Source organism: Embiotoca jacksoni, unplaced genomic scaffold (genome assembly GCF_022577435.1).
Source record: "Embiotoca jacksoni isolate LCO1_2020_lvr unplaced genomic scaffold, fEmbJac1.0.p SCAF_15, whole genome shotgun sequence".
Lineage (NCBI taxonomy): Eukaryota > Metazoa > Chordata > Actinopteri > Embiotocidae > Embiotoca > Embiotoca jacksoni.
In genome coordinates this window covers 3853298-3876210 of record NW_027185285.1, presented here as the reverse complement: position 1 = coordinate 3876210, position 22913 = coordinate 3853298, and the positions used below count along the sequence as shown (strand labels likewise).

Below are 22913 nucleotides of genomic sequence, written 5' to 3'. Positions count from 1 at the left end.
CAACTGTGCAACTAAAGATCTTTCTTGATAGGTTTGCTTTAACTTAGGATTCAGAAGATGAAGGTCTTTGGTCTGTGACATCAATGTGCAAATTGTGTCAGTTCAGTTTTTGTTTCAAATTTATTCTCGGTAAAACACCGTGTAGATAATATTTTGTAGTCCTATTTGGCCTTAATTTTGAATGAGAATTAGTTTCCTTTTGTTTTATTTATAAGTTCAGGCCACATCCGGAAGGGCCTGCAGGATTTACATTTACAAGTAATTGTTACAGCTGTTGAATGGAGTTTTATCAGATCACATAAGAGGTTCTTGTTTGCTTGGCGTGTGTGTTTATTTCAGATGTGAAAGTACAAATATGTAAGTGGGAAAGCCTGTTGGGTAAAGAGAGCCACCACCTTTCCTTGAGGATGTGTATCTGTGCAGCTGAATTTGTCCTGAGTGCGTTTTTATGTAACGCGTTGCTTTGGCCCTCAAAGCAGAGTGTCTCTCATCAAATTGCTGATATTTTTTTAAGTTCTCATCTGCAGCAAACACAACTTCCCTTACTATCTTCCTCTTTTGTTTCCGTTTTTGACTGAAGTTTAGAAATAAAAGGAAATAGGCCTGACGACTCTTCAATCTTTGAAGTGTGAAGGTTTAAACTACAGTGCTCCTGGGCTGGGTCTGTCATCCTCAACAGGGCGATCCTGTTGCCCGCTCCCTCATCAGCCGTGAGTGAGATCACCCTGCAGATAAAGAAACAAAACAAGCTCGCTCTAAAGCAGCTTGTTTAGCAGGTTTCCACCCCATTGAGAGGCTCTCCGTGATTAACCCAAACCACACAACAATCTTTCAACACACAGACACGCACGCACGCCGGCCGGCCGAGTAAAGGAAGCAGATTGGCTATTAAGATGACATGCACACAATCTTTTGGTTATAAACACACTGGCGAGATCATGTCGTAACTGCCTTTAAGAGAAAACGCGCGCGCGCGCGCGCACACACACAGATTACACTACCATTCAGTGCACATTAATTCAGATGAGCGGGACTTTGCACTGAGAGCGCACTTGACACACATCGGCTGCAATTAACATAAGACATTTCATCGTGACTCGCCTGCGCTGGCCTTTCTGTTTCTGCCCGCCGTTAGGACTAACGTACATCCATTTGCGGAAAAGTTAATCTAGCATTGCTTTGGCATTGACCGTTGAGGATGGTCATCCTGTTATGAAGTGTGTGTGAGCAGCACACTTAAGAGCTGCTCTGTTGCTTCTGTGCAGGTGATTTGAAGGCCCGACGAGGTGGAACAGTAGAGGGTCGAGGGTCGAGTTTCGCTTTAATCTAGAAGCGCTCGGGAGGTGCCGCACATCGCCATAGCAACAGGCGTGCTCATGACTCATTGTTGATCTGAGGGCTTGTTTGAGTTCAGAAGTGGCCAATATGGAAACCCTTCACCTTTACCATGCTCTCCAGTCATCTGTCATGCAAAACTAGGAGTGTTGTAGGGCAGTTCATTTGCAGACGGTCTGTGGTGACAACAGACTTTGACTATGGGCTGCTGCTTCTTTCATTAATGGTTGCTCTCTAATTTCCCCGGTGGCTGAGATCTTTTTCTTTTGTTGAGGTGCATGTTGTGTGTGAAAGGTTGGCTCCATCCCTCCGTCCCCGGGGTTGAAAATATTCCCTCTTTTACTTTCCGCGGCCTAAAAAAAACCCACTAGAAACCAAGTCACGCAATAAAGGGAAGAGAAACATCGAGACGACAGACAGTAAGGTTCAGACACAGAGCGCAAGTGCCCCGCCTTTTCTCTCTCCTGCCTGAACTTCATGCTGATGTCATGATCTGATATGGCTGCCAAGTGACCTCACTTCGCTACTTCTCTCTCTTTACGTGGCAAATGTTCTGACGTCTTAACATGCGCTTTCGATATCGCTCAGTTTCTTATTTACATTCCCTGGCTTTGATGAAGAAATGCTAAGCAGGGCTGCCTGGTCCGCATACTTTGCCGGGCAGGAATTCAATCCCACTGGCTCAGCATCATGATACACAAATATTTGTCGACGTTTTAGTCTGTTGGCAGAGTTATCTCCTTGTTTGGGTTTGAACCAAGACAATAAAATAAATGACCGGACGCAGTGAACATACACTAAGCTCTCCTGTACAAGCATTTAGCCCGAGCATTTGATACCTGACAGACTTTTCTTATGGTGGATGCAGGTCCAACTAATAACAATAATAATGGTTATGTTCTATCCAGGTGTATCTCTGCCACGGCATGGTCGTTGTGCACACTGCTTCACTGTGACGTGGCTTACTGACGAGACTCAAACAAGAACCATCATGAATTTTATTAGTTATGTAAAACATGATATTTAAATGACAAGTCAACAGCTGCTGAGAAATAACTGAAAAAGATTAAGATAAAAATGATAATTTAGCTTAACTTTTCCATTGTAATTTTACAGGCTTATCTATTGATAAATGCGCGCATTATTAGATCATAATTCACAAACCGTTAAAAGACTATAATCACATCCGTGTCAGAATTTTTTTGGGCTGTGTGCCTGTGTTGTAATTTTAATGTCCCAGCTGGGAGTTAAGACGTTATATCTTGCACTGCAAGCCGGCCTGGGCGGAGGCTGTTATCAGATGTGTGACAAATAGCCAACAGAGGAACTAGCAGTTTTGAAAGTGTTGAAACGCTTTTCATTTGTTTGAGGCGGTCTTTGATAAAGAATTAGATGCGGCTGCTTTGCTCTAATTTCATGCACATTTACCAAAATGCCAGTGTTTGCATAAAACCTATTTGATGAGTGTGCGTGCTACCATCTCTGTTTGCAGCAGCAGACTTCCTCTGTGTACGTGTGTAAGGATTGTGAACAGAAATGCGCACCAGCCTGGATGCTTGTGTGTAGCACGGTGGACATCACTGTGATGAAGAAGACGGACGAGCGGCGAAGATTGAAGGGATTTTCCCCGCCGCGGTCGGATTTTGGTCGCGCTGGAAGAGGGCTTTGCTGCCTAGCGATGCCTCGTCGTACCCACAGTGACAGACTGGTGCGGGAATGCGGATAGCCATAATTGCATGTTCTCTGCCACTCCAGAGACCTGCGGAATAAGTCCCACCAAATCACCAACACGTTTGTTGTGTACTGCGCCGTCCCTTGAGAGTCTACCATGACCTCAGAATTTCACACACTGGTTTCCATATTTGAAAGCGAGCCCTGTCAGAACTCAATACACTGGAGGAAAAGGAGGATCAGCTGTGGGCTATGGCTCCTCACAGTTGCTCTGCCTGTTTGTAAGAGGCAGAGGCTGTAGGGGCGGGGAAGGGGGGAGGGGAGGAGAAGGGAGTGGAGGGGAAGGGAGGGGAGTTGGCTCTCTCGTTCTCTCCCTGCCCTACTCTCCCTTGATTTTGCTTTCTCTTGTGTTCGATGGAGACTGATGCTCTTTGCTCGGCCATCCATAATGCATGAAATGATACACAATCTGCTCAGCCTCGTCTATCATTTACAGCGCATCAATAATGAAATCCTGGCCTATTGCCTCTTTTCAATATGCCACTGCTGTTTATCCAACTCTGTCTATGAAGACCGACTGTTTCCATTCTCTACTTGCTTTATGTCTTCTCCAAAAAAGCATTTTGATCAAACAATTTCTGTGTGTATTTCCCACTAAACATTATTGGTGCTTTATTTTATTGCTGTGGATCTTTCACCAGTTGCCACTTGTTGAGTCAGTGAGAGTGACCTGTCACTGGAGAGTGGCCTTTAATATTAATACTTTCGCAGTTTTTTTGAGGACATCGTTCTTGCTGTGATCTCAGAGCCACCATTCACAGTGTCAGATCCTTTCCCACAGCTTAAAGTGGGTTTGTTTGTTTTCTCTCTAATTCCCTCCCTCCTAAACCTCATCCAGAGCTTTCTATACTGTCTGCCATGTTGACAAATGCCTGTATGCTCTACATTATGTGAATGACACAGCACGTGTGCTGAACCACAGACCTGTGGTTTTTTTTTGCTGATGTGGGGAACATCCAGAACATTCCCCCTGTTTGACCACAGGACTACAATCTGGGAATAGCAAGCAGTACGTAGTATGGCAGCTCCCCTCTTTTCTCGTGTCCTGTGGCTCATACATTGCTTCCAGTCTTAAGTCAGCGGGCAGTCAGAGCACCGTCTCAGTGCCTTCAGGCCTGTAGGTCTGACAATAAGGAGACAAAGGAAAATGTGGGCTAGTGACATGTTCATCTCTGCTAGTATTATTCTGGGACTGGGCCTGGTGATTACCACCAGATGTAGTATGTTTGCAGAGCAGCTGAGGGACTTTCAGAGTTGGGAGGGGAGTGCAGAAGACTGGGTGGAGGAGCCTCATCTGGAGGCTGACTAAGCAACGTTGGACTTGTGGTTAAAAAAAATTCCTCAGGTACCGTGTCACTTTAAGAGGCCAAGTGTGAGAAAGTTCTCATTGTTTTCTATAGGACGGTGTCTCAACCATTCACTGTTGCACAAATAGCATTTGCGGTTGTCATCTAACGCTTGCAATTATCATTTTGCAAGCTTGTAGCTGAACATGCATAGAGCAAGCAATGTCAAGTTTTAGGCCCGAGGACTTGTGTGGCCAAGGTGTTATCATGGATCATATGTCTTGTATTGACACAAGCCTGCCTGAAACAGAAACTTTAGCGGAAACCATCAGCCTCACCTCTGACTGTGATCATGTTTTGTAGCGGGTTTATTCTTCCTTAGACTATGTGTACATTGAGCTTAAATTTTTTTTTTAAACCACGCAATTCTGTCAACAGTGTGACAGGTGAGACCCCGACCAACCAAAATATTTCATATATTGTCATTGCTATTATCAGCTGTTTCGACAAAATGTTCGAGTACAGAGAGCTGCCTCCTTAACATCGCTGACACACGGCTTCCCCCTGTGACTGTAGCTGCAGACACAGGGAGTAACTGTGTTGAGTGACAGTTTGCACCTCTGTTCAGTATAACAACCCTGAACTGGCTTCATCTCCGATACTGGTAGAAATACTGCCGATGCAGGTGTTCAAGCCGAGTTGCAAACATGGCAAATAAAAAGCAAAACAATTAAAAGCACAAGTGTTTTTTTTGTCACACCAAAAAGTGGGTTAAAAAAAGAAAGAAAGAAAGAAAGACAAGCTCCATGAGACACAGTCGGCAGCATCAGACATACGTTTAAATGGTACAGCAGCAAACTCAACAAAACCTCTTCAATTAGACATTTGAAAAAACAGTCGCTGAGATCAAAGAAATAAGATTGTATTACTGCCACAGACTTGCAGGGGACTATAATGAAGGCAGGAACAAAAGTATCTGTCCAGACCATGAGAAGAATAAGCAAGGACTTTATGTCTAGAAGCACTTCATTTTTGACCAAAAAACATCGGAGGGGTGGGGGCGTTCTTGTCAAAGTGGGTCCGTCTTGTCCTGGGTGTGTTTTGCAGCGGCAGGAGTTGGTAAACTTGATGATGTAACTGCCATCTTGGGCCCTCTGAGGAAGACTTTGGTGCCCACAGTGTGTAAATTGAACCACAGTAATAATCATTGGACTTTCCAGCAAAATACTACTCCCACTGAAAATCTTCGGAGGCACAGAGAAAGAAGTTTGAGCTTTGAAATGAAAGATTATTAGAAAGTTGGTTTCCTTTGCACACAAGGAGGAGGGTTAAATACTGACTCCAGCGGGACTTGTTTCGCTCAGACTCTTTAGGAGAAAATTAAATTGATCTTCACTACTCGGTTCTCAGCTCAACAGCATGTTGTCAAAATCACGAAAGTAGGTATTTCTGTAACTGTTTCCAAGGTTTTAGTTTGATTTCATAAAATTGTACTCGCATCACCAGGATGCTTTGCAGATTAGATGGTGGAGTAATTGTGATTGCAAGTAATTACTCTCATTTACATATTTCTGTTGGACAACTGAATGAGCATGAAATAGTAATTTAATTGTGGCAAATAAACTCTACATGCTGATTATAATTCTCTCAAAAGCTGGGGAAGTAGCAAAATCCTCAATTTTAGAATTACAACGTTGTTGCTCTTCTGTGTATTGGACTCTACTGGCATTTAAAATGAATGATCACATAGAAAGTTAAAGGCTAAAGGTTGTCTTCTTCACCTAACTGTGGCACTTGTTTGGCACACAGCCTCTGACCCACACTGGGCCGGCTTGCGTCATCGTTTTGAAAAAAACAACAACCTCACTTTACCCCAGACATGCTGAAACCGTGTTTTTAGATTTATACACTCCAGAGGCCATTTTAGAAAAGCTCTTTTTTGAGGGAGGGGGGAAAAGGGGGGGGGGGAGGGAGGGAGGGAGGTTGGAAACACCAATGCAGTCAGGACAGGGAGCGTACACTGAGAGAACATTTTATTTGAAATGCCAATTAAAGGTGGCTGTACTGTGAGTGTGTTTTCCTGAATATAGACCGTTCAGCTGTGCATCAAAAACGTTATCCCTGTCAGATCACCACGGGTGCTATCATAATGTGCTCGGAGATGCACCAGCTCCAGGATATGTTCTGAGATGACAATATAATTACAGACTGTTCAGTTCAGCTTGAAGGGAGACTTGTTCAGAGTCATAAATTGAAAGTTAACTGAATTGTAGGATTTTGCAGGTATAACATGAATCAATTCTGTTTTCGGGTGGATTTTCAACTTAATAGCCAGAGTGGGTGTGCATGAATTGATCTGTATCGCACCGACGATGAGAGAAACGGATTTTGTTCCATTTGATTTGTTGTGAGACAAGTTGGAGGCGTGAAATTCTCCTGTGCCCATCAATTTACCAGAGGCCACGCTGTGAGGAAATGGACATCGACTGTAATGAATAATTGAACATTCTCCCTGTATGCCTCCGTCTTTCTTTCTTGATTTATTAAAATGTCTGACATTTTGTCCGTCTCTGTCCTGAGCGTACCCCTTTTCGTGATTTGAATTTTTCTCTTTTTCATCGCTTTTACTTCCTACATTTCTGGCGTTTATTTTTCTTCCTCTGTCTCTCTCACTCAGGGACTTTCTTCCACGAGGATCAGGCATTGTTACCCGCAGACCTCTCATTTTGCAGCTGGTCAACAATAAAGCAGGTGAGTATGGCAGCCCTGTGCACTGCCACATCCCCGCCTCCTTTCATCGCTGACCTGCATATGGCCTCCCAGGGACGGCGCCTCAAGCTAGGCACGCCGTCTGCTATATGCTACTTTCATCTCTTTAATGTAATATTCTTTTGTCCCTCTCTTCCCCGTTCTCTCTTTGTCTTTGTTCCTTTCTCGCCTCTTTGTCCTTTTTCTCTCGCTCCAACCCTGCGTGCAGAATATGCTGAATTCCTGCACTGCAAAGGGAAGAAGTTTGTGGATTTCGATGAAGTGCGAGCGGAAATTGAGGCGGAGACCGACAGGATAACGGGCTCCAACAAAGGCATCTCTCCCATCCCCATTAACCTCAGGGTCTACTCCCCAAATGGTAATGGACACGAGTATTCATGAGAACATGGTCATGAACACCTTCTCCTCTGTGGTTATACTGGGGGTTTATATCCCTTTCATGCATATATTTGTGTTGGATCTATTTCATATCATAATATCTGTTTGATCATATTTCGTTATTTTAACCATACATATCTCGTTATGGAACGTAAAGAAAAAGTAACTGTCTATTAATATTGTCAGTTAATATTACCTATTATATTACACATTTATATCTCTTTGTTATTATCGTGCGATAATACAAAATAATATCTGCATTACCCAAACGGACATATTGTCCTGTTTTGAAATGTGCACAACGACTATCCACCCTCTGCTGTTTTCAAAAGGAGTTTTTCAGACAGCTTTGTGGGATAGATTTTTGTTGTTCAGATGTTTTCATGTGTTTTTTACTCCGTCACTGAATGTCTGTCACAAACAAACAGCTCAGTATGGGAGCCGTTGCAGGGAACTCACTGTCAGTAATTTAACTTTCAAACTGCTTTTGTTTTTAGAAAGTAAAATGCTCATTAGGCTTAGTTTCACAACAACAGAAGATGAAAGCTTCCCCTTGAAGCGAACACCCATTAATATGTGAACTTGAGGACGATTGTGTAATTGTCTGTTGATGTTTTTTTTTATTATTAAAAGAGAGGAAGATGACGCGGAGTCATAAAACACAGTATTTATCTTTTTCATCCCATGTAAGAGAACATTTCAGTAATACTACGAATAACAAAGGAGTTTTCTTGACTTTGTGATTGGCGTTGTAAATGCTGATAATTAATCAAATATATCAGTTCAACATCAGTGTTAAAAAAGTAGCATATTTGTCTCGCATCCATCACTACGTGGGTTTCCATTTGAATACTAACTTAAGTTAATAACATATTCAAAAGTCCAAATGAAAATACATTGCTTTACTAAAAATAGGTCACCGAACCACCTTCATGAACAAATATGAAAGGGTATGTGCAGGTTTAGCTCGTAACTACAACATGTTTCTCTCCGGAATCCTAATTATTTACTTTCATGCAACTGATGGAAAAATCTATTTGTTTACATTTCTCATGCCTTATGACTTCTGTCCTTGTAACTCAGTGCTGAACCTGACCCTCATCGACCTTCCGGGGATGACTAAGGTTGCTGTAGGAGATCAACCGGTGGACATCGAGCACCAAATTAGAGATATGCTGATGCAGTTCATCACCAAGGAGAGCTGTTTGATCCTGGCGGTCACCCCTGCCAATACTGATCTGGCCAACTCAGACGCTCTAAAGATCGCCAAGGAAGTGGACCCACAGGGTAAGCAATTAGCTTTTCTACTCGATCAACAGTCAGGAAGCACGTCTATAAACACATTGTTGTCAGTACGAGTACATTAAGCATGGCATATTCAGATTTTCTCTCATTTAATATGCTACTGCTGTTATTCAGCATTTCCGTCTCTGCCAATTCTTCATAGATGCTTCCTAAACGGGCCTCTGCAATGAAAAGGTCAAATGCACTGATATAATTATTCTGGGCATCAGTCCTCTGCCTCTGTATTATTCTGTTAGACATGTAGCATGGTGAGAGGTCACAAATCTGTTTAAACCGATGCAGCTCTACTTTCTAATTATGTGCAGGTCTGCGTACCATTGGTGTTATAACAAAATTGGACCTGATGGATGAAGGGACGGATGCAAAGGACATCCTTGAAAATAAACTGCTGCCACTGCGTCGAGGTGAGTATCATCCACACACCCACTAAGAGACACAGGCACAGGCTTTGTTGTCGACCCCTGGAATGACCGTGTGTGTGTGTGTGTGTGTGTGTGTGTGTGTGTGTGTCTGTGTGTGTGTGTGTGTCCAGGTTACATCGGTGTGGTGAACCGCAGTCAGAAAGACATTGATGGAAAGAAGGACATTCGCGCTGCTCTGGCTGCAGAGAGAAAGTTCTTCCTGTCTCACCCGGCCTACAGACACATAGCAGAGCGTATGGGCACACCACATCTACAAAAGACACTCAACCAGGTCTGGCAACAACTGTCTCTTTGTTTTTAAGGGTCAAACCATGCCATTGATTCTCTAAAATAATAATATTGTCTTTTTCTGTCTATAGCAATTGACCAATCACATCAGAGATACCCTGCCAGGTCTACGCAGTAAGCTGCAGAGTCAGCTCCTCTCTCTGGAGAAGGAGGTGGAGGAGTACAAGAACTTCCGTCCGGATGACCCGACACGCAAGACCAAGGCCTTGTTACAGTGAGTGCAAATAATTATTTGAAATTACATTTACAATTTTGTGCCGACAAGTTGTGATATTAGACATTAATTATCTTGCACAACAGAGTTGTGTTGAGGTTTACTGAGCTGAAACATGTCAGATATTCCTATTTAAAAGTGTAGTGAAGGGCTGACAAAGTAGGACTATCGAATCTTAAATATGCATCGATTTACCCCTGACTTTAAGCTGTAGCATCACTAAACAGAAGAATCTGTATGAATTAACAGCACTTAGCCACTTGTCTCTTGTGCTTGATCAGGATGGTGCAGCAGTTCGGTGTGGACTTTGAGAAATGCATTGAGGGCTCTGGGGACCAGGTGGACACCAATGAGCTTTCAGGTGGTGCCAAAATCAACCGCCTCTTCCATGAACGCTTCCCCTTCGAACTTGTCAAGGTCAGCACTGCATCACAATGTGCCATAAAGAGTTGTCTGGTGAACTCAGACTTTAGGTTGCAGGAGACTTTACACATTACACAGATTTGTGAATTGTATTATTTGCTTTTTATCTGTACCTGCAGATTGTGTTTGATGAGAAGGACCTAAGGAGGGAAATCAGCCATGCAATCAAGAATGTCCATGGTGTCAGGCAAGTGGAGTAGAGCCAAGAAAAAAACCTACCTGTTTTCCATAATAGTCACTCACAGAGCTGAATAGACACCTCTGTTCTGTTTTGACAGTAATTACTGCTGCCACATCTTTGCTTTTTTTCCCTTCATTAAAGCTGTTATTCTACTATAATTCAAATTTTTATAATCAAGCCTCAGCATCACAGACTAAAAGTACCCACTCAAATTGATGAATTCGGAAAGTGCTGTCTGCTGTATGTGGAATATATATTTTCTATTTTACTTCCCCTCACTGTTCTTTCAGTCCATTTATCTCCCTCACTGCAATACCACCCACTCCTTTTCTGTTTCTGTCTGCCAAAGCCTTCAGTTATTGAGGTTTTGTGTTACGTGTGTCTTTGTGTATTCCTCAATGTAACTCAATGTCTCTCGTATTTCACTTGTGGTTATATGTGTAATTATATTTACACTTCCTGTCTTCAGAGCTTCATCTTTTCCTTTTCCTGTCTTGGTTTTCAGTGGTTTCATTTTCAGTTTTTTGTCAGTAACCTTACAATCGCCTGTTTTGTTTGTTTGTCTCATCATCTGTCCATCCATGTTTTCTTTGGTTGTTGTTTTTGGACTTCATGTCTGTTAACTGTCCCATCTGTCTGCCGCTGTGCCTCTGTCTCTCTGTGCATCCTCAGAACGGGGCTGTTCACTCCAGACCTGGCGTTTGAGGTCATCGTGAAAAAGCAGATCGTTAAGCTGAAAACGCCCTGTCTCAAATGTATCGATCTGGTCATTCAGGAGCTCATCAACACAGTCAGGCAGTGCACCAACAAGGTACTGCAGGTGTCCAGCATCTCCCGACCCAGCCCAGACACAGAGTGGGGGCAGCCGTGGGTGTTGGCAGAGGGTACGCTGACATAGATCATTAGCCAAACATCTTCCTGTAACATCTGGAAACATCTCTACTGATGAGTTTCAAAAAGGAAAAGTTCTGTGCAGTTTGCCCTCGGCCTGGCCCAGCCCCGTGAGCTCTGTGTGCAGGCAGCGCTGTCGTGTTGTGGAGTGTTGTGACGGGTGACGTGTTGTGGATATGAGATGTTTTCAGGACTGAGCATCTCTGGTTTCTTCTGGACAAGCTGCAGGTCTCACTACTCGGTGCTTCTAGCCAGCAAAAGACAGGGTGCTCTGTAAGCTGTTAATTGGCCTCTGCCGTATTGACCTTGTTTACGACGAACAGGCTTATCAAGAAAGAGGATGTGAAGAACCTGTGGCTTGTCCTTCTCCACTGCTTGATATGTCTTTCAGCAACTAGAAAAGACTAACTGAACAAAGACTTCTTCTCTTTTTCCTTCCTGTCTGTCTGATATTTCTCTTTCTTTAATTTCTGCCTATCCCTGTCTTTCTACCACCCCAACAAAATGCAATGTGACCCCATGACCTTTCAGAACAGGGCTCTTCACCCCTGACCTGGCCTTCGAGGCAATTGTCAAAAAGCAGATCCTCAAACTCAAAGAGCCCAGCCTCAAATGTGTGGACCTTGTGGTGTCTGAGCTCACCGCGCTCGTCATGAAGTGTGCCGTTAAGGTAACCAGGGACACACCCGCTGGGATGATGGCATGAAAAGAGAAGGGATTTCTTTTCTTTATAAATGTGTATCATCCAAGTGCAGTTTTCAGCCCCAAACCACTCCCATGCCACCCCACCATCTGTGCCCACTTCTTCAAATGTGTGTATTGTCCCATCTCTACTCCCTTTGTACTCTAGAAAGTCGCCACACCATTCAGAGTGATCATCGACAGGTCACATCCACCAGCCAGCTCCCACATGCTGTTTGACCTCAGCATCAGCTCATTAAAGCTTTTATTTATTCCTTTCCACCTCCACACTGCTTCCTGTCTCTCTCCCTCCCTGCCCAAGAGCCAGCCTGGTCTTTCTGAGCAGAGCCGAGCCCGGCGCTGCTCCCTTGCTGACCCACATGGCAGACTGACATTCTGCTATCTGCTGAACCGGATGGAAAGGCAGTGATGTGAGGGTGGGGGTGTGACATTACTAGATGATACATAGCCAAGGGCTATATGGGCACAGTGACAGCCTGACTGAAGCGTTTCCATAGCTACGGTGCTCCGCTACCACCTTGTGGATGGAGGAAGGCACTGCACATTAAAAAAAACAAACCATGACATCCTTTCCTCTCTGTCATTTGGGTTTCCCCTGCCTCACCCCAGTTTGTCCTTTCTCATCCCGTCTTCACTAATATTAAAACTCTACCATCAGCCAGAGATGACGGGTTTAAAATCAACCAGATTCTTTTCAAATGTCCACATTTCTTAAATATATTACTATATCACTTGATAGCCAATAAAACTGCAGTAAATGTCCAGCATTACAGCACTGATTGTATCTTTGAGTTATCCCTGGCTGATGGTAAATGTATCACCACCTTGTAGAACAGACAATCAGTATTTAAAGTCTGTTTTCAGTGTGCGTGTTGGATTGTGATTTCCTGGATACGTGTGACACTGAAATGTCACTTGACTATCTCTTTCCCTTTTTCTTTGTTTCCTACTTAATTCTCACTTCTCACTCCTGTTTCTCTCTGATACTTATTGGTAAGTCTTATCAAGCTCCAGCTCGCATGTCGGTGTGCATGTGTCTCCGTTCAGTGCTGCAGTTCTTGTGTTGCCTTTCAGCTCAATTCCTACCCCAGACTGAGAGAGGAGACCGAGAGGATTGTCACCACCCATGTCAGAGAAAGAGAAGGGAAGACCAAGGACCAGGTGAGTTGCTATGTTGATTGAATAGTCTCCAGCATGTGGTGTAAGCTCCTGTTAGCCTTTGATTTTTACTTTTTAATACACGGAAACACTACAGGAAGACCTATAACCATCTACAATCCATGTTAAACCCCACTCCAGTATTATATTGAGATGCTGGTGGGACGAAGCCCCCCAAGTTGTCACATAAATGAGGGAAGGGGAATAAGACAAAATGTAACATGCAGTGAAGTTTGTAACCGATATCTAAAGGCCCACTGTTAGCTGTTGTATCATCTGCTATTGTCAGTTTCTGCATCTGCTGATCCTCCAGCTGCAGCATGACGACGAAAAACATGTGCCTCGTGTCATTCTTCCAAACATCACATCAGGTTTTGCTTCAGTGTTTGTTCAATGGTAAAAACTCATGAAGCTTTTCCATTGAGGGACAGAGCTGCTGTCCACCTGCAATTCTTTATCAGTAATTTGGAGCCATCACTGTGCTGGTTTGTCTGTTGGTGTCAGCTTGCTAGTTTACCAGCAGAGCAAAACCAAAATCTAAAATGTTTTCCTTCTAGCGTGCGTACGTTTGCAGGCTCTTCAGCACAGCAAGTGCACATTATATGCTAAATAGATACATCCATAGACTATTGTATGTATCATTCAATGTTTTCTTTAGACCTCCTCATAAAGGTTAGCAAACTTGGTAAAATATGGCCTTAAAAGTATTCAAAAAGACTGGATGGTCTTGAAATAATTTCCCTAAGTAATTATTAAGGCTCAGTTCTACACATGTTTTTGTAAGCGATAGTTTGATCAAATGAGTGAACAAAAAAAACAAAATCAAGTTTGTATGGTGAGATTTTTATAAGAAAAGAAAAACATACTGTTCAACTTCCTGTTATATTTTAGTCATTGTTATCATTTTTGTCACAGCTAAACAACACTCTGTATCGTGTTAGAAAATCATGTGATAGATATGCAACTGCACTGCAGTTTGCAGTTTTGGAATTAGAGATCACTCAATTACTTCAAGACGTGGCAAGAAAAGGAACTCAGAGACTTGTGTATAAAACACATCTGTAGCCCTCCAAAAAGTGCTGACTTTTGCTCCTAGAAATTTAACAGCGTTAACTTAACTAAAAGAAATAATTTTCTCAACTTCACCAGAGTGCTGCAATTAACAGAATTGATATTATCAGTCTGGCAAGACATGAAAGCATAGCTTTCTGTGGATTTAGCTGGGGCTGTGGGGGAACTTTTGTTCGGCTCATGAATGTGTTATTTCAAAAGTGAGACTTTGTACTTAGTGCCTCCTGTAAGTGGTGTTTAATTGAGACCTCTCCGTCCTAATCGTAATTTTCTGCTTCTTAAGGTTCTGCTGCTGATTGACATTGAGCTGTCCTACATCAACACCAACCACGAGGACTTCATAGGCTTTGCTAAGTATGTACCCCTCCTCCCCCACCTTCCCTAGCGCTGTTGACAGCTCGTTGCCGATGACCCCAGTCACAGCACAGGCACCGTGATCTTGCCGTGCCTTTTGTCTGCCTCCGTGGTGCCGTAGATTTACAAAAAGGAACGATCTGTAATTCTGAAACCGACATTACACATGCTTCACGTCGTTTCAGAAACGTCAGCGTCGCCTCACTGAATCTAAATGTTGCTGATAATTACCCACATGTTGTAACCTGCAGTGCATCATTGTGATGTAGCACGTCAGTTACTGATTCAGCCTCATTAGAGCATGTGTCTCCCTGTGGGGGAGGTGGATATCACTATGATCAAGGTCACATGAGTTGCACACAGCTTCCCCCCTGCATGCAACAATACCACTCTGCCTTCAAACAACGCCAGTCAAGCATGCCTGGTTGCTTGACAGATACATTTCTTCAGACTGTGTTGCTATAAAGAATGCTTTTTGTACCAATGGACAGAACGGTGTTTATGTTTACCACTTTCACTTGTAGCTGCTTCTGTGCACAGGAAACTAGTTTGCACACTGCAAAGCAGGCTTTGTTTTGTGGTATATCTCCTGAGCAGCCTCGAGTTTGCGGTTGAATCGATGTACTTTCTGGTGCAGCAGTTACGGTAGCATGTAGTCGAGTGGAGCTCCCTTCCTCTGTGTGGACTGTGTTAATGACCAAGTAACAATGCAAGCGCCTGTGAGAGCGTGTGCGAGGGTTTATGGCTGGCCTCTGCATGGCAAGTGGATTGATGTGACGTATCGAAAGGTCACCAGAGGCTGTTTAACGGTTCTCATGACGTCACTTTCAGCCTTGACTACAGAAGGCTGGATGATGGTAGCCCCCCGGGGTACGGCAACAACAGGTGGGCAAACAGAAAGGATGGAGGTCTTCCGTGTACAGTATGTGTGAGACCGCTTGAACCTCCATGTTGTCCGAACTCCTCTACAACCCACTTTCACCTTCCTGTTATGTGTGTAGTGGTTGTCATAACAACAATAATAACATCAAAACCTTGGAATCACACTGACCAAAAACCAGACAGGTGATTTTCATAGAGGACTAAACGCTAATAAAGGGTATGAATAAAATATCAAAATAGAAGTTACACTTGGATATTTGGGGTAATGTGTTTTAAGCAGGTTGTGTTTGAAGTGGTATCATCATTATTTGTAATCTGCCCATCTTTGTGTAACGACAGTGCCCAGCAGAGGAACACGGCTGCGAACAAGAAGAGGGCCATACCCAACCAGGTATGTTTTATCACTCAGCTCTGGCTTCTCCTATTCCAGGTTTAATCTTCCTAAACTGATGCTTCCCATGAATAGCCTCTTACTCCACCATGTGAACAAACCTGAGCAATGATTTAGACCGGAGCCATTAATCTATCTCGACCTACCTAACTGGTAACGATGCTCCCCAGTACATCATTTGACCTGCCGACTGTAGCCAGTCCCAGAGGTTTCTAATCCTCATATGAAACAGAGTGGTCTTTGTCTACAATGTTGGAAAGCTGGTACCTCTCCTTTTCTATTTCATTCAGACTGATATTTCGCTAAGCTCGTTGAATTTTACTTTGTGTACTTCAGAATCGTAAACCATGATTATAGTGCCGCTAATCAGCTCCAGTAAGGGGAGAGTTACCATAGTGACCTCGAAGAAGACCCTGCTTCCTTTGCTTTGGTCTTTTGGGGGGGGGGGGGCGAGCATTTGTTTCCGTGGCTCTCATTAATTGCTGTTTGCATGCGACCGCAGGCATGTTGTTCGAAGACAAACCAACAAGCAATCACAGAATTATGTTGATTGTTTTGCCTTCCCCATTAACCCACAAGCATCTTTTGTATTGAAATTCAGAATGTGCATGGACCTTGCACCTGTCAAAATAAGCAACAAATATGACATAACCAAATTGTGGTATACTTGAAGTAATTCTAATTGCATGTAACTTTCTTGCTCCCCCCTCTCTCTCTCTCGCTCTGTCTCTCTCTCTCTTCTGTCTTTCTCTGGTTGCCTCATGGACTTCCTGTTTCCTCCTGTGTTTGGCCCTTTCAAACCTCTCATTCCGATCATTTTACCCTCTTCTTTCCAACCTGTTTTTAAACTTTAATTTTCTACTCTCCCTTACTTCTTTATCCTCTCTTCTCTCCTTCCAACCTTCAACCTGTTACCCTTCTCTCTCTCTCACCTTCCTCCTGCATCTCATCTGTCCCTCATCTTTGCTTCCTTGCTTTCTCATTTATTTTGGCTTTGATTTTATACCCCCTCCTCCCCTTGCTTTAATTCCCCTCCCCTTCCTATTACTGCAGGGTGAGATTCTGGTAAGTACCCCACAGATTTAAACCACACCCTGCAAGGGGCAGCAGGGGTAGGCCATGCAGAGGAACTGAGGCCATCACGCAAAGGTCAGCCACTATGGTTAGGGTGCGACAGACAGACTGGTGTGAGACAGCAGGTTAAACAGTGGACTCCTGTAAATACAGGAGTTGATATGTTCACCGTAATAAGTTGTTCTACCCCTCTGCAGCTTGGCGGACTAGGAGAGGTCAACGAGGAAAAGGTAGAGTCTCCAGGCTGACTAAAGTGACGTCAAGTACAATTCTAGTATCCTCATGCAGTTACCAGTAATTGGGACTGTCTTTGTAGTAACACCTGGCATAATTGCCGTCGTAATTCTTCACTTTAAAAAGACAGTATGTCTTTAATTTTACATTCTGGTGTCTACTAACATTTTCTCCATTGAGTATTTTAAAGAACTTATGACTTGTTTTGCCTCCAACAAAAGATTGTGGCGCTTTGCTATGCTGTGTTCTCTCTATTAAGGACCAGAGAGAGAGCGAGAGGGAGAGAGAATGAGTAAATATTCCACCAATGGCCGTGGAGGCGTCAGTTCTCCTGTCTTCGGGTTTACACCTCTGCTGCTGCCTCATGCATGGTGACTCAGAAGTTTGCCTTGTGAGACGCGTCCTAACCTCAGGGGGGACAAAACGGGGAGGGAGAAGGGTGCGATCAATTCAGCAACACACAGTACAGACACACTTTGAAATTTTAGATTCAGTTTATCTTAAAATACTGTCCTACTGAAAATATCAAGTCTCTGATTGTTATTGCTGCATTCAGAGCTTATCAAATTGTCTATATCCTTAATACAGTGAATGATTATGGCTTTGGGATGTATTCAAATGATTTATTCAAAATTAACATCCCCTTTTTTTTTTTTTTTTTTCTTACCTCACAGTCTTATCAAGACAAATTTGATTTGAGCACGTTTTACTCTAGTCACATGGATTTCTTTACTTTGACTCCTTTGTGTTAATCTCTGACTTAATCTAACACCTTTAATTAACCATTGTCAAACAAATGTCAGAAAATGTTCAAATTATTTCTTGAAATGTTTGTTATTCAAATAGTGTACAAACCAAAGCATCCCACCTGTGACACCCTCACATCTTATAACCAAGCAGACATTAAGAAAATGGAAACAATATCATTTCCAACTGACTTTAAAACAAAGGATTCAGAACATGTTCTTGTTATTCAAAAGTTTATTTCCTCGCCAAGGTGAACTACCAGTTTAGCTCCCGCGTTCTTGCCTTCTCTCCCATGTTGATGTTGGCACTTTTGAGTTAATGAACCTTTTTTTTTTTTTTTTCACATGACTCACGCCAGTCCTCTGAGAGTGCAGGAGAGAGGTCTAAAGCAGGCTTTGAAATGGATATTTCCACTGAGCTTTGCTTAGCACAAGAGGACACATTTCATAGATAGTTTCTCACATTGTACTTGAAAAGCATTGGAGTCTTGGCGAGAAAATGGAAAGAGCGTATTTACGAGGGCTCTTCCAAAATGCATGGCGTATTTTCGTGAAAGTGATTCACTCAACTCGGGTCTGATATATTTTCTCCCGCTCCATATCTCCACTTCAGATTTGTTTTTACTTTGCTGTTCAGGGTTTTGTCCCTCCGTGAATTTGACTAACTCTGTCAATCTGCTCGCCTCTGCATTTAATTTCTTTCACTGCAACTTCTTTTCTCTTCCTTTTGTAATAAGGTTTTTACCCACTGTACATCCGAGTCCAGTTAACCCAAATAACCCAAATGTTCTTTTTTAACTGCAGTATATAGGCTAGCTTCTACTGACCCACTGACATTAACATATGTTCGTCGACCCTTGTTCTGTGTTGGGGCAAGAATAATCTGAACCCCATCTGGTCCTGTTTGTTGGTTCAATGGTTTCTGTTGTGTTCAGTGAAAGAGAACAAGGCCTCATCCCTCTTTGATACTTTCAACTAAACCCTGTAATGCTTTTATATACATTTAGGTGTATTACTGTCCTTTGGTCACTTCATGGTATTTTAGTCTCACATTTAATCCATTCCTCTGTCCTGTAGTGCATAGTTCAATAATATTAGATTCACAGACACAAAATGTTAAATATTTACATAGAACCCAAACTCACTATGACCTAGCAGGTAAGTCGGTCAGATTTGATTTGTCTCTGTCACATCTCAGAATTAATAATGCAACATCTCATGGGACCCGCATTTCACCAGTGCATCAGCCCTAATGATGAAGCTGTTTTCCTCCACCTTCCTGGTACCCCTCTCGCCCTACCACCCCCCCCCCCCCCCCCCCCCCCCCCCCCTCTTTCTCTCACATCTTCTCACCGTGTAGGTGATCAGGAAAGGCTGGCTAACCATCAACATCAGCATCATGAAAGGAGGATCCAAGGAATACTGGTTTGTCCTGACCGCCGAGTCCCTGTCCTGGTACAAAGATGAGGAGGTGAGAGGAATGTCTGTTTCCTTGTTGTATTTCACTGGATGGATGTCGTTGGCTAAGATAACAGAGCACCAGAGGAAAGACGAAGATACAGGTTTTTTTGGGTTTTTTTTGGCATTGTCGATATAGACTATCCCCAGTGGAGATCTGGTGTCATTACCCACGGTGGCAGGAGGTGTGTGTGTGTGTGTCCCAGCCTAGCCTAACCAATGTGCAGACTACTGTTCAGCTGCAGCCTGATGAACAGGTAGTCTGAACACTGGGCAGGCGGGGGTGAGAAGGACTCTGATGGGAGGAAGGACCCAGAGGTCATGGCGGCTGCAGGTCGCTACCCGAGGACTGTAGGACAGAGGACACATCAGAGTAAACATTACCTCAGTGTAACAATCATGCATATGATAAAACCCACATACATGGAAATAGTTCATATGTCAGAACAATATTGCTGAAATACCACACCAGCTATATTTTGTCCAACATTGTTTTAAACAGAGCATAATATATAAATTATAACCTTAATAACAATCCTGTAAACTGATGTTGGCAAATGACCTTTGACAATTGTTCTTGGCTAAACAAATGTGTGTGTATATATGCATGTCTATTTGTACTCTCTTCTGTGTTGTTTATGTATGTTATAGATCTGTGCTGAGACTTGTATTCAATGACTTGGAGCATAACTAATGATCTTAGGTGCATAAAAAGCATAAATATAATTGCTATAGCCGTACTCACCGCTTCATCTTCTTCAGGCCTCAGTTGTATCCGATCTTCCGTCAAAACAAACAAAAACAAAAAAGACCTCTAAAAGATACCACTACAAACCACCACAAAAAAATTACCTCCAGACGAGTGGCCTCAATTATCCCCAACACCAACCGAGATGCTGCATTTCTATGTCGGTCGCCTTTTGCGAAAAAGCAAAGCGAATGAGAGAGGTGGGATGGTGGAGGCAAACTGACGTGGCAGGCGGGCTGAAATGTTCCAGCCGGGATCTGACTTTGGAATTTGCAGGAAATCGTACTGGGTTACGGGGGCCGGAGGGGAGGGGGGGGGGGGGGGGGCGATTGTGTGTACAAGTGTGCGTGAGTGTCGGCGCTTGTCTTCGTGAATCCTCCGGAGTGTTTTGGGAAGGTGGTCATATCTGTGTGCAAATGTGTCCTTTTTGCAGACACCCAAAGGTCATTTTATATGTTTGTTCAGTCCATTCAGGCTCATGTATGTTTTGTCGGGTGTTTTGCACGTGCAGTTAAAGGATTTCGCTCCGTGTGTGTGTGTGTGTGTGTGTGTTTCGGTGAGGGCGGGGGATTTTGTGTGTGTGTGTGTGTGTGTGTGTGTGTGTGTGTGTGTGTGTGTGTGTGTGTGTGTGTGTGTGTGTGTGTGTGGAACTGCGAGTGATGTAACCGTTGGGCCTGCGCCGCTCTCCGTGTTAGTGCAGACGGAAACGCTTCCAGATGTCTCTGCTCAGCGGTGAAAGCTGGCACCCATCCCCCCCCCCCCACCCCCACCCCGCCCACCACCACTAGAACTCCCTCTCGCTCCTCCTTTTCTCCCTCTCTTCCTCCTTGTCCTCATCACGCGTTGCACTTCTCCATCTCACCAGCCTGGCGGTCGTCCACACGGGGGGGGGGGGGGGAACGCATTCCATCATAGTGTGCTCACCGGTGGCGAAGAGTTATCCCTGCTGTCCTTCTTTTTGCTTCTGCATTACCGCCGTAGAATTGAAATCGAGACCGGTCGACCCTACCGAGTATGTAAAGGGGATCGCGCATTATAGGCTTTCTGATCATCTGCATTTGTACGTTGCAATAATCAGACTGGTAATAATCAGTAATGTAGTCTTTCTCTGTGTAAAAGTGAATTGTGGGATTGAAAGAGAGCAGTTGCAGAAGGGGATAGCGAAGACCGTTGTGAAATGAAAGCTTCTCCACATGGGAAAAAAAAAAAGGAAAAAAAAAAGCGGAAGTGTCAGAAGCTTGGGGGAAGCCACCGGAAACATTTATTGAGGGTTGTAAAAGGAAAAGGATCCGCTCCACAAAATACTGAATTCACGGGACTCCCAAAGGTTGTTTATGGGTCTCTTAAGGAGAAAATTTGATTTATCTTTAGTACAATTATCTAAAAAAAAAAAAAAACACTCAAATATGCATTTTTCTATTACTTCAGCTGTTTACCGAGGCTTCAGTTGATATGTTGCCATTCATGTCTTTCACATCACTGACATGTCTTGCGGGTAAGGAGGGTTAAACAAGTTTATCGCAAGTGCATACAATTCCTCACTTTGTGCACATATAACTTCGATCTGTCGTATATTCTAATTTTTTTTTTTTTTTTTTTTTTTTTTTTTTGTATCTTTCATGCGTTACTGCTGTAAAAACTCATGTCTTCTGTCTCATGCCAGGAAAAAGAAAAGAAGTATATGCTGCCCTTGGATAACCTGAAGATCAGAGACATTGAAAAAGGCTTCATGTCAACAAAGCATATCTTTGCAATCTTCAACACAGAGCAGAGGTCAGGGTTATGTCGTTAAGGGAAAAAAAAACATGTTTACTGACCTCTCTAAATGCGCACCCAGTTTGTCTTTTGCCATTTTCTGTGCATGCATGTCCTCGTGTATCGGAGTCAGCCCACACTCACAAGCACTTGTGTTTGTCTATTGTTTATCTGTGCAGGAACGTGTACAAGGACCTCCGCCAAGTAGAACTGGCCTGTGATTCTCAAGAGGATGTGGACAGCTGGAAAGCATCCTTCCTCAGGGCAGGAGTTTACCCGGAGAAGGACCAGGTATGCGAGACACGGATAACCTTACATTGGTCATTAACACATTATTATGTTATTATTATGAAAGAAAAAAAAAAATTATCTTTTAAGATTACGATCCGTTTTCTAAGCGAGAGCTGAGACATTATTAATCGGACAATAGACACCGACACAGCCACGGCGCAGAATTAACAAAAGTCTGCAAGAAGAATGATTTAAAAAAAAAAAACCCATCAGAAAATGAGATTTTGAAGTCGCCTTCAGTTTGCGCTCAATTCTATTTAGAAGGTGCAGAGCCAGCTACACCCCAGGTTAACAGGGACGTAAAGAGCATGTAACATCGAGTACTCATTGTACGCAACACGCGCGCCGCCGTATTTCTCTGTTCGCTCTTTTGGGACATAATCACGACTTCTGTGGAGATGCACGCGTGACATGCGTACGCGTCATGTTTTTCTCGTGTGTTCAGGTGGACAATGAAGACGCAGCTCCCGCAGACACATTCTCCATGGACCCTCAGCTGGAGCGGCAGGTGGAAACCATCCGCAACCTGGTGGACTCGTACATCGGCATCATCAACAAATCCATCAGAGACCTCGTGCCCAAGACCATCATGCATCTCATGATCAACAGTGTGAGTCCAGCAGGTCCTCAGCAGCAGACGGTAGTGGTTAAGGATCGGGTTATGGCCGCTCCAAAGTGGCTTTCAGGCAAATGGTAGTGAAAGATGCGCTGGTCACACGCACGCACGCACGCACACACACACACACACACACACACACACACACCGGAAGCCGACCGTAGAGTCGGGGAGACTTCTGAGTATATTACCGCAAAGCTATATTTCAAC

At 43.6% G+C, this 22913-nt stretch overlaps 1 protein-coding gene across 8 annotated transcripts in view; it reads left to right on the top strand.

Annotated features, from left to right (window-relative positions):
- Window positions 1-22913, top strand: part of dnm2a (dynamin 2a) — a 29370-nt gene that overhangs the window by 1765 nt on the left and 4692 nt on the right. Inside the window, exons 2-19 of one of the 8 annotated variants that reach the window (XM_069148924.1) lie at window positions 7030-7103; window positions 7330-7479; window positions 8583-8786; window positions 9110-9208; window positions 9337-9497; window positions 9586-9728; window positions 10010-10145; window positions 10271-10338; window positions 11005-11143; window positions 13000-13086; window positions 14438-14508; window positions 15340-15393; window positions 15730-15781; window positions 17053-17085; window positions 19196-19306; window positions 21705-21814; window positions 21976-22087; window positions 22533-22697. In XM_069148924.1, coding sequence (XP_069005025.1) covers window positions 7030-7103; window positions 7330-7479; window positions 8583-8786; window positions 9110-9208; window positions 9337-9497; window positions 9586-9728; window positions 10010-10145; window positions 10271-10338; window positions 11005-11143; window positions 13000-13086; window positions 14438-14508; window positions 15340-15393; window positions 15730-15781; window positions 17053-17085; window positions 19196-19306; window positions 21705-21814; window positions 21976-22087; window positions 22533-22697 — 1969 coding nt within the window. Of the gene's footprint in view, window positions 1-7029; window positions 7104-7329; window positions 7480-8582; window positions 8787-9109; window positions 9209-9336; window positions 9498-9585; window positions 9729-10009; window positions 10146-10270; window positions 10339-11004; window positions 11144-11754; window positions 11894-12999; window positions 13087-14437; window positions 14509-15339; window positions 15394-15729; window positions 15782-16834; window positions 16847-17052; window positions 17086-19195; window positions 19307-21704; window positions 21815-21975; window positions 22088-22532; window positions 22698-22913 lie in introns of all 8 variants that reach the window. The other 7 variants (XM_069148925.1, XM_069148929.1, XM_069148927.1 and 4 more) reach the window with 7 other exon arrangements.